The 10,124-nt window shown below is 46.1% G+C and overlaps 1 protein-coding gene across 1 annotated transcript; it reads right to left on the reverse strand.

The window, feature by feature from the left end:
- Window positions 1-1,554: 1,554 nt before the first annotated feature.
- LOC119910011 lies at window positions 1,555-3,860 on the reverse strand. The gene is made up of 2 exons (XM_038728348.1): window positions 2,476-3,860; window positions 1,555-2,271 (listed from the first exon to the last, which is right to left on the reverse strand). Exons 1-2 carry the CDS (start codon window positions 3,122-3,124, stop codon window positions 2,159-2,161), a joined length of 762 nt encoding a protein of 253 aa, XP_038584276.1. The 5' UTR covers window positions 3,125-3,860; the 3' UTR covers window positions 1,555-2,158.
- Window positions 3,861-10,124: the final 6,264 nt, after the last annotated feature.

Below are 10,124 nucleotides of genomic sequence, written 5' to 3' on the forward strand. Positions count from 1 at the left end.
AACAAGATCATTTAAAATTTAAAATTAAATGTCAGAATGTCAACATAATACAATTAAATTTTATTTATATAGCACCAAACCACAACAACAGTTATCGCACAGTGCTCATAGTGCTCATTCATAAAAGAGCAGGTCTAGACCGTACTCTATGATGTTATTTACAGAAGCCCAAAAATTCCCACCAAGAGCAGCACTAGGCGACAGGCAAGGAAAAACTTCCTTTTAAGAGGCAGAAACCTCAAGCAGAACCATGGCTCCAAAGATTAAAATCTGCAATTAACATAAATGGCTTTTTTTCTCATCTTTTACAGGAACATCTGAGTCCAGCCAAGGTGTAGTGCTTGGTGGCAGCATGTATGTGACAACTGGACAGAGAGAGATTGGCGGCTCAACTTCCGAATGAGAAGAACAACCTTCCATCATCTCTGTGACAGTCTTCGTCAAAGGCTGACTTGACAGGATACAAGATATCGGCAGGCAGTGGCGGAGTTGCGTGTGGCAATATGCGTGTGGAGGCTGGCCACCAATCTCGAGCTCCAATCTATCTCTCACCTCTTTGGTGTGGGAATGTCAAATGCTTGTGTCTTCACCCAACAAGTTGTCGCTGCTGTCAACTTAAAGCCACAATACCTACAAACACCTTCAGCTGCAGAACTCAGAGAAATAGTCAGAGGATTCAGTGACAGGTGGGGGTTTCCTCAGTGTGCAGGAGCTGTGGATGGTACCCATATTTGCATTCTGGCACCACCTCACAACCCAGCTGACTACTACAACCGCAAAGGCTTCTACTCAGTAATCCTGCAAGGTGTTGTGGACCATAATATGAAATTTTGGGATGTCAACATTGGCTGGCCTGGGAGGGTTCATGATGCCCGCGTGTTCTCAAACTCGTCTCTTTATGAACGAGGGCAGAAAGGAACACTCTTGCCAGGATGGCAAGAAACCATTTAGGATACGGAGGTACCTCTTGTGATACTAGGAGATGCCGCGTGTCCACTCCTACCTTGGCTAATGAAGCCATACCCGGAGGGCAGAGGCATAACACCAGAACAATCTGCTTTCAATCACCGTTTGAGTCAAGCCAGAATGACTGTGGAAAGGGCTTTTGGACGGTTGAAGGGAAGGTGGAGGTGCCTGTTGAAATGATGTGATTGTCATGTTACTCTATTCAGTGACATCATCCTCGCCTTCACAATTTTTGTGAGAGTCACAATGAAGAATACATTGGCGATGAAGACCATGATACAAGACCAGACCCTGCAGACCGTGTCATTGGTGGTGAGAGTGGGGCAAATATTAGAAATGCATTATGTGCTCATTTTTCACAATTGTAGGTATGAATATTGTTTTGGCATTCGAGCCTTTGTATTGCATTAATGCTTGTTCTGCAAACTCAATCATTATTGACTGTTTTGTTTTGCAACTGACTACAAGAAATTAATCATTATTTTACTGAAGTTTATTGGTAAAGTAGTTGTCTTCATCTTGTTTTGTTCGTAATTACATCTCACTTTAGTATGTTGTTTGTAAAGTCGAGATGACACAATGTTACATTTTTGTCAACATTTATTATAGAAAAATAAAATAACTTTCCCAATATTAACACTTTTAGGGATCAACTTTAGCACCAAAGACATAAGGCAGACTCAAACAGAGCCAAACAGGTATTAACTGAGAAAATATGGCTCTTGTGACATTCACTTCAACGTCTCTGCATAAATGTTTTTGTTTTCAGCTCCGAACAGACTTGGCCATGTAAAATATAAAATCGATACAGCTATACTGTATAGAAGGTCAAATGAAAAGTAAAAACACAGCATCATAAATACAGCATACAGTGCTGGGCAAATGAAAAGTGCTGGGTGCTGTTCAGTAAAATAAATTACGACTGCATAACTGAAAATAAATTACAATTAAAGAATTTCTTCTGCTTCTCACTTGGTTCACCACTATCATTTGGATACAGGACACGTGGGGTCAGATCAAATGGGTTTGTAGGTTGGGCCTGCAGAGTTGGTAGGTGTGGAGACGGCTGTGCAACCCAGTCCAGGAGCTGGAGGTGGTGGATGATATTGGGGATTTTGGGGACCCCAGGATGCTGCATGGTGTAGCGCTTAGCTGTGGTGAGACATGCTTTGTATTAAGGTCTGCATGAAGTTCATGAACACAGCATTTGCAGCATCCTGAAGGGCGTCTCCTCAATCTCCTTCTGCATTTTCATCCACTTTTCCAGAGTGGCATTCTCCCTCTCCTGTCTCCTGTATTGTTGAACTCATCCTGCAACCTCTTGTACTCCTGAATTCTTCCATCATCCTTGGCCCTCCTCTTTCTGCTACGGTAAGGGGCTGCGGTCCTTGGCCCAGCTTCCTCTTCATTGCTGGTAGCTGAATTTCCTCCTGTAACATAAAATGGAGTTATGTTGAATTAAATATGTATGCAAGTGTCTGATATATAGCATAGCATACTACTGGCATTAATCTACAATAGAATACAATTTAATCATCATGATAAAAATGATTGTTTTCAACGTTTTCTTATCAATTAGCCTACACCATAGTTCATAGGCTATGTTTGTGTTTTTGAGAACATACGCTGTACTCTGTTGAAACAATAATGAACGCTGAATTAAATATTTTTGCAGTATGACAGTATAAATGAGAAGCACAGCCAAAGAAAACTTGGCTACCTTTGAATAGTTAGTAAATGTTAAGTACTCAACAATTCCGTAAGTGTTTTCTGTGGCACTGACCTCATCAGTAGATGCACTTGAAGTTGAGGCAGGTGGGGAAGACTCCACCACCTTTAAGGGTGAGCTTGTTGGGTGAGTGCCTGGGATGCTCTCCAGGTCGTCATAAAAAGGACACTTGTCCTTCGCATTTGTCAACGCACCACTTTTTCTCATGGCATCACACACCTTTGCATACTGCTGCCGCAGTTTCTTTATCTTCAGGTGGCATTGCTCTCCCGTCCTCCCATACCCTCTCTCTACCATCCTCTCCGAAAATACTTGAAAAGTGTCCGCACTTTTGTACGTTTTTTCCAGTTGACTTTTTATTATGTCGTCCGACCATATTTCAATTAAAAACTTTGTCTCCTCCTCTCCCCAAGTGCTACCGCGGCTCATTTTCGTCGTCTTCTCTCGGTTGTTTCCGGTTTACACGGGGAAAACCGGACCATCCTGTAAATAGTCTGAAAGTCCGAATCATCCAAAAAATGCTTTCACACTAGAAACGAACTGAACCATGTTCAGTTTGATCCGGACCGAGACTACCTCTTTTCGTCGGACCAAGTTTGGTCCGGACCGTGGTCCGTTTCACACCTGAAATTTTGGTTCGGACCAAACGAGGTAGGTGTGAAAGCCCCCTTAAACAACCGGTCTTAACTATGTGTTAACTATAACTTATGTCTAGTGTCCATCTTTATAGCACAATCCCAGTTTTTTGTTTACTGTAATGAGAATGATTCAAAACAGAGACCAGATTTTTTTTGGAATAGAATAAAATCTAGCCCCTGTTGCCACTTTCCCCTTGTTTAGCTGGGAAATTTGGTCAAGTGGTGGCAGGCTGACTGGCTAGGCACGGGAAAGAGCCGGGAGAACGCCGTGGAGGAGGTCCGACGGGAGAGGGCACGGTGGCAAGCCCAGCTGACACAACGGAGGATGGAGGTGAGTGAACATGGAGGGAAGACAGAGGGGAAAACCAAGAACAGGAAAACAAAGATGATGCAGGTTACGCAAGAGCTTGAGTGAATAAGTGGCACCAGGTTTGGAGCAACGACTATCAAGTGGAGATTGTGTGGAGAACTGGAGGTGAAATACTGGCAGGGATGGAGTTGATTGCTGGCAGGTGTGGCAGGCAGAGGAGGTGGCTGACGAGGTACACGTGTGGATCGTAAGCTGGGCTCAGGAGCAGGGGGAGAGGAGGAGACACAGACAGGCAGGCTAAAACACAAGCGAAAAACAGAATCACAAGAAAAAAGGAGAAAGAAACAGGACACTCACTGTCAGCCGGGCTGCCACCACAACATAAGATATAATTATCACAAAAATTATTAAAAATTGAAATAAAATACACAGATAAAACCAAACACGTGTGTGTGTGTGTATTAATGGACAAAAAATTATTATTAATTGATTAAAAAAATCTGTATCAAATGTGAAATTTAAGAACAGAACAATAAAATATCAAACAATCAAAATAATTATTTGAAAATTAGTACAATTATTTATCAGTCTGAGTTCCGTCTGAGCAAAGACGGAGCAAGACAACACAGTCAGATGACAAGGCAACAGACGACAAAAGCAAGTTGAGTTGACACAGTCATGTGACCCATCGACATAGACAGCATGCCAACTTATTTTTCATACAAATGGGAACCCATAGCTTTCTTTCCATCTTCAGCTGTCCATGGTCTATACACGTACATTACATCATCGTTGTTATCTCCTGCTCTAAGAGTCACACAGTCTGTCTGGCTGTTGTGCAGTCAGAGCAGTAGGTGTAGTTACTAAGTCAGAAAGTGAGGGGTGTGGTGGGGGATCTGGACGTGGTCCTGGCTGTACATGTCTTTCGCTCCTATTTGCTGTGGCGTCTTTTGTCCTCCTTATCCACTAAGGCTAAGGTCTCTTTTTCTTCCTTGTTTCTTTCTTTCACCTGTCTCGCTTCTTGCTTCTCCTAACCACACCCTCGCCTCTGTCTTTTTCTTATCATCTTTACCTTTTATATCCCTTTCACTAATTTAGTACATTCTGGTACAGTCAATTTGCCAGCAAAACCATATTTCTTTTCCCACTAGGGCTGAACGATTTTGGAAAATAATCTAATTGCGACCCCCAAAAGCGCTATGGACCCCAGACCGCATGTCCCGGGGGAAGCTGTACCCCGCCCCAAGGAAGAACAGCAGAGAGCCCTGCCGGGAAGCTCCCCGCCGCCAGGGAACAATAACGCAGAAGAACCAGGCCAACAGTCCCCCAGCCCAGCCAGAGGCATCCCTCCCCAGAGTGCAGGCAGAGCCAGCAGCCCCCGGAGGCCGATCTCATCCCTGGACAGGGGCCCAGCCCCCCCGGCCATGTGCCCCAGAGTCCTAAGGGTGTATGTTGTGAGATATGACCAAAGGGGGAAAGGTGAAGGAGGTCATAGGGAGGCTAGAATGGTCCTCCTCACTGGGACCAGATTCCTGACTGGCTCCATCATTCAGTTCCGTCCCCCACCCCCCTAAGCAGGAGGACGCCAGGTCCCTCCAGCCAAGGGCTTATAGCAAGAGCCCCTCTAGCACCGGCAGCACCCCAGAGTCAGCAACAACCCCGCCCAGCCCCAGGACGGATCCAGCCCCCCCAGCACGCAGACCCGCCCCAGAGGCTCCAAAGCCCCGAGCCCCAAACCCCCACACACCCACCGAGGCAGGTCAGCGCAGCCCCAACCCAAAGTCAATCAACCCCCCCCACAAGGGAGCAGGTCCGGGGCAGCAACGACCGAGCCCAAGGACAGAACAGCCCAGACTCGAAGGTCCTCCCGCACCCAGGAGGCAATGTCACTCAGGCCAGAAGACCCCCACCCCCTTCCCTCCCTAGCAGCGAAGCATCCCACAAACACACCCCCACCGTCCCCAAAGAAAAGAGACAGCAATCACCCCGCGACAGCAGCAACAGCCCCTCAGCCCTAGGGAGTCAGCAGATGCACCCAACCCCTAGGACTCAACACGACCACAATCCAGAGGGCCGCGATGCGACCGCAAAACAACCCTCGACATACCCCAAAGCACAATCCCTCCCCACACAGGATCCCCGTACAACCACCAAGCATCCAGTCCGGGCACTAAAATCCAGAGGAGACACCCCCCAAACAGCTCAAAAAGGACCAGCCCGCACCCCCAACCCACCCCGTCAACCCCTTCTTCCCGGTCCCCCACCCCTCCAACAACCAGTCGCCAGACCCCTCAGAGAACCGAAATACAATTATCAGGATGTACAGCATGCACACAGGACAGAGCCGCAAACCAGCCCAGTCCAGGCCCGCACCTGATGCCCCCAACCCCCGACAAGCACGCAAGCCAATCACGACCTACAGGTGAGCCAACCAACACTACCCTGCTGGAGCCAGTGGGCGGACATCTTGTCTCTGTGTGTGCGCTGCAGCTTAGTGTGTTTTTTCCACCAGTATTTGAGGGCGTGCCACACTATTGACAATAAGCCGAGCCCAGCCGACTTGGCAGGGGATGAAGGTGAGTGAACCTGGGTAGAGACAGACAGACAAACAGGATTAATGACTGAGGAAAAACCAAGGACAGGGAAACAGATCATGCAGGTTAAATAAGGGCTCAAAGGATCAAAAGGCACCGGGTTAGGGGCAACGACGATCAAGCAGAGGTAGTGTGGAGAACTGGGGTTGAAGTACTGGCAGAGGTGGAGTTGATTGCTGGCAGGTGTGGCAGGCAGAGGAGGAGGTTGACGAGATGCAGGTGTGGGTCGTTGGCTGGGCTCAGGAGCGGAGGGAGAGAGAGAGAGAGAGAGAGCACACACAGGGGAGGAGACACAGGGAGGCAGGCAGAGAACAGGGAAAACAGAATCACAGACAAAAAAAAAGGAGAAACCAGGACACTCACCGTCAAGCTGGGCTGCCACCACAACATCTTAACTCCCTTCGGGGTGGACTTTGTTTTTGTTTTTTTCTTTGCAAAATTCAAAATTGACGTATCAGAACCAGAGATATTGTCTTCTTTATTCCATGTATTCTTCTTCCTTGTGAAAATCTGATGCCTACATTATCCACCGGTTCGGGAGGAGATTCAGGTGCTATGTTAGCTGCGGCTAATGTGGACTGGAACCTGTAGTCTGCAGTAGAGATGAGCGGGCTACACGTCTGTTAAGGTCACTTCTTTCTAACTCATCATTTTCAACCACGGAAAAAACCAAGGAGTACGTTCACATCTGACATTAAAGACCATCTTAAACAAGGACACCATCTCCATCTCCTAAAGGAGGACACGACATGTGACTGAAAGCTTAAAAACTCAAAAGTGGCTGCTAAACTGCTCTTTCCAAGGTCAAGATGTTAAATTGATGCAGTCAAATGAACGGCTGTCTTTGAATTTTCACGGTGTCCAAAACTGTTAAAAACACATTCATACAGAATGATGGACGATCTGTTGTGGTGGCAGCCCGGCTGGCGGTGAGTGTCCTGTGCCCTGTTTCAGAAAGCAGGTTCAACAAACTCTGAGTGTAAACCTGAACTCAGGGTTGATGAACTCTGAGCAGTCAAACTGTGACAGTGAGAGTTTTCCGTTTCAGAAAGGCCGATCAGAATAAGTTCAGTCAGCTCTGAGTATGTTGAGCCTGATGGAAGTGCGTGCGTGGGGATGAAAAAAAGCCATCATCAATGGAACGCCGATACTACGATTCACCATGGCAAAGGGTAAATAAAGGCAGAGCCTCCATTTTAATCTGGTGGAGCTAGAAATATGAATGCGTGTCAACGCAGACCATGATTGGCTCTAAAACGCAGGAGTGGAGGATCGATACGTTAACAATATTACATTTTATACAGCGTTGCTCATTCATCATTTACCAGACTGGAATTTCCTTAATGATTGATAAAGTGCTGGAATTCTCCTACAGCCTGTTATTCATTTTAAATAGCTACAGGCCTGATTATTCAGCTGGAACCTGACGGGACTAAATGCCGGTGGCAATAACTGAAGATGAAATTATTAATCGAACAGATTCTAATCTGTAGTTTAGGCTGCTCATGGACCTGTGATTGTAAAGTGACAGGCTGACTCAGTAGACCTATTAATGATTTTTTTGTAATGTGTCTAGGTTCAAACTGACTGAAGTTTTAGACGTCTGTTACATTAATAAAATCTTGCTCATTTCGTATTTTATGAAATGCTGTCAAAACACATTCAGACTATCAGCAGATAATGAAAAATTCACTTTTATACTACATTCATTTGTTTCAGCTGCACCTCAGTCATCCTCACTCAGAAATATTCACATCATATCGAGCTGATAACTACGATAGGAATGTTCAATCTGTGCGACTACAATATGAAAGGTTACTGTTCATTGATCAGTTTTGTACAGATTACTTTAAACTGCAGCACTGTAGCGCACAGTAAATGTTTTGCCTTAATGTCCACAGAGTCACTGTGTAATAAAGGACAGTGTAGTTTATAGATTTTATTCTGTGCTGAGGATAAATTTACGATGTCCAAAGATAACTCTCTGTCCATACATCAATGACTGATTGATCATAAAAGCGTCATGTTCAAGATCATGTTTGGGGGAAAAAAAAAATCTAACAGCCTATTTAACCATCCTCGGTCTCCTGTCCCCCACGGCTCCCTCGCCTCTCCTCCTCTGCCTCACCAGCTCCTCAGTTCTCCATGCCCACGTTCCTCGGCGTCCGCCTCACCACCTTCTCTTCCCCAGCCTCCCTGTTCCCCTAAATAAATTATCTTTAACTGAGTGTTGCATTTGGGTCCTGATTCCTAACAGAACAATCAAGCCATCATGGACCAAGCACACTCTACGAATATTTAGTTATGCCCTTCGGTCTCACCAACGCCCCCGCCGTTTTCCAAGCCCTAATTAATGACGTCCTCCGTGATTTCCTCCACCGCTTTGTTTTCGTCTACCTTGATGACCGCCCAGCACACTGAGCACGTCCGTCTGGTGCTGCAGTGGCTTCTGGAGAACAGGCTCTTCGTCGAAGCAGAAAAATGTGAGTTTCATGTCCCCACTGTCCAATTCCTCAGCTTCAACATTGAAAAAGGGCGGCTCCGTGCCGACCCATCCAAAATCCAGGCGGTCGCTGACTGGCCTACCCCCACCTCCGTTAAGCAGCTGCAGCGTTTCATTGGGTTTGCAAACTTTTACCACCGTTTCATCTGTAATTACCATTATCACCATTGTCGACCGCTTTTCTAAGTCTGCCCACTTCATCCCTCTGCCCAAACTCCCCACCTCGCTGGAAACGGCCCGTCTGCTCATGAACCATGTCTTCCGCCTCCATGGAATCCATCTAGACATTGTCTCAGACCGGAGGCCCCAGTTCACTTCCCAGGTCTGGGGAGCTTTCTGCCGTGCCTTTGGTGCCACTGCCAGCCTCTCCTCCGGCTATAACCCCCAGACCAACGGGCAGACCAGGACCTGGGGGCGGCACTCAGGTGCGTGGCGTACCGTAGTCCCTCCTCCTGGAGCTCCTACATCCTCTGGTGTGAGTATGCACACAACTCCCAGGTCAGCACTGCCACTGGTATGTCCCCGTTCATTTGCGCTATGGGTTACCAGCCCCCCCCCGTTCCCGTCCCTGGAGGAGGAGGTGGCGGTCCCCTCTGTACAGGCCCACCTCAAACGCTGCCGCCAGATCTGGAGGGAGGCCAAGGCCGCTCACCACCTTCTTCTCTTCTCCCGCCTCCCTCTTCCCCTAAATAAACCATCTTTAACTGAGTGTTACGTTTGGATCTGTTCTGTCCTGATTCCTAACACGATGTCCTCCATTTCTGCAGTAACCGGACTGAAATACATAGAAAATCAATGAAAAAGCTGAATATTTACAGTAACTTATGTTTACGTCTGTGTGTAGAGAAATGTGTGTAGGTTTTGAATCAGTGTGTTTTAGAACTACAGTCTGTGTGTTAAGCAGGAAATGTGCTTGTATTTTAGCAGACTTGGCTCAGGGGGTTGGTACGTGAATTGCAGGTTGTGGGCACTGTGTACTGTGGAAACAACTGAAAAAACTGTACTGAAGCACTGAAAGTCTTGGAATTTTTATAAACTTTTATTTTTCAAGTAAATAAGTACACACAATGGCATATAAAATTTTTTTTAAAAAGCATACTGAAGCAAATTTCTGCAATTCTGATGAATTCTTGTTGCATATACTTCATTACATGTTATTCTGTTATGAAATCCTAATTTATGTGAAAAATCATTCACACTTCAAAACAATAAACACATGCAGCACTTGAAGTATACTTTTATGCAGCAACACACTGATGTGCTTTATACAAACATTGCTGTCTTTAGTACTTTGTATACCTATTTCTCATATAGGCTTCGGTAAAAAGTTTGTTCCAACACAGAACATCTACTCACATTTCAATGTACCTAAAAAATAGTAAAT

Source organism: Micropterus salmoides, unplaced genomic scaffold (assembly GCF_014851395.1).
Source record: "Micropterus salmoides isolate LMB-PRFRI ecotype aquatic unplaced genomic scaffold, ASM1485139v1 Ms_hic_scaffold_19, whole genome shotgun sequence".
NCBI lineage: Eukaryota > Metazoa > Chordata > Actinopteri > Centrarchiformes > Centrarchidae > Micropterus > Micropterus salmoides.

Coding starts and splice junctions, on each gene's coding strand:
- LOC119910011 (XM_038728348.1), bottom strand. CDS start 3,124: ATGAGCCGCGGTAGCACTTGGGGAGAGGAGGAGACAAAGTTTTTAATT. Junction 2,272..2,475: donor ATTGTATTCTATTGTAGATT/AATGCCAGTAGT, acceptor TTGCAGGATGAG/TTCAACAATACAGGAGACAG.